The sequence below is a fragment of the Puntigrus tetrazona genome, chromosome 3 (genome assembly GCF_018831695.1).
Source record: "Puntigrus tetrazona isolate hp1 chromosome 3, ASM1883169v1, whole genome shotgun sequence".
In the NCBI taxonomy this organism is placed as follows: domain Eukaryota; kingdom Metazoa; phylum Chordata; class Actinopteri; order Cypriniformes; family Cyprinidae; genus Puntigrus; species Puntigrus tetrazona.
Window position 1 is genome coordinate 2,333,825 of NC_056701.1, and position 1,139 is coordinate 2,334,963.

A 1,139-nucleotide genomic window follows, 5' to 3' on the forward strand; every position below is an offset into this window, starting at 1 on the left:
CTATATAGATATATATTGTAAACATGTATAAATGTATCAATAAATAAATAAATGTAATGTATTATAAAAACACGTCTAAATGAAATGTGTTGAACGCCGTCTCTGATACTGATGCTGATTATTGTGATTATTGCAGTCCAGAGAGATGGAGATCGCCGTGTACTGGAGAGATTATCGATCTCTGTGTGCCCTGAAATTTCTCAAGTTGGAGGATTTCCTGGACAACCAGAAACACAGAGTGCAGCTGGAGCTGGAGCCGCAGGGGCTGCTGCTGGCGGAGGTACACACACACGTGCACTCAAAAATATGCTTTTTTTCCCCAACCCAAAAAAAGATTCTGCCTCAATCCTTTGTTTAGTTTACTTTAGAAATGCTGCCGAACCAAAGAGATGTGCTAAACTGGATAGAATTAAAATATGTGGGTGACATATGTGTACCATCTGTCTGCCTCAGGTTACTTTCTTCAACCCCGTGATCGAGAGAGCTCCGCGGCTAAAACGACAGAAGAAAGTTTTCTCCAAACAGCAGGGTAAGAGACAGATAAATGCTTTCTTTCTTTACAAGAAATGCAAGTATTTCTTGATTCGTTTATCCAAATTGAGCTAAATGTCATTTCGCCACTATGAAGTGAGACTTGAATGGTGTTGAGCGCCATCTAGGGGTCAGAGGTCAAACTGTGTGTGTGTTTGTGGTTGCATGCAGGAAAAGCGTTCTTGCGAGCTCGGCAGATGAACGTCGATATCGGCACATGGGTGAGGCTATTGAGGAATGCCATACCAACCGTCAATAACACAGGAACCTACAGCCCTCACGCACACACAGTACAGACAGGGTAAATCACACACACACACACACACACATACACATACAGACATTACACTACATGTGCCTTCACAATCTTACAACATTTGTCCAGTTCACCAGAATAAATGCTTTTAGGATGAATATTAGTATTATAAGTTTATTGTTGCTCTGAAAAATAATATTAGTTGTAATATTAGTTTTTAATAATAATAATATTTTTTTATTTTACAGTACTTGCAAAGGTTTAAACTACAGTATAGTAATAAAAATACGAATAATTGTTGTTATTATTATTATTCAGACAAAATACGTGTTTATTCATAAATATGTAAAAA

The 1,139-nt window shown here is 37.8% G+C and overlaps 1 protein-coding gene across 1 annotated transcript in view; it reads left to right on the plus strand.

Moving 5' to 3' along the window:
* The window catches only part of LOC122341568 (serine/threonine-protein kinase N1-like), a 16,394-nt gene that overhangs the window by 10,125 nt on the left and 5,130 nt on the right, over positions 1-1,139 (plus strand). Inside the window, 3 exon segments of the mRNA XM_043235022.1 lie at positions 137-280; positions 454-529; positions 703-832. Of these exon segments, the coding sequence (XP_043090957.1) occupies positions 137-280; positions 454-529; positions 703-832 (350 nt within the window).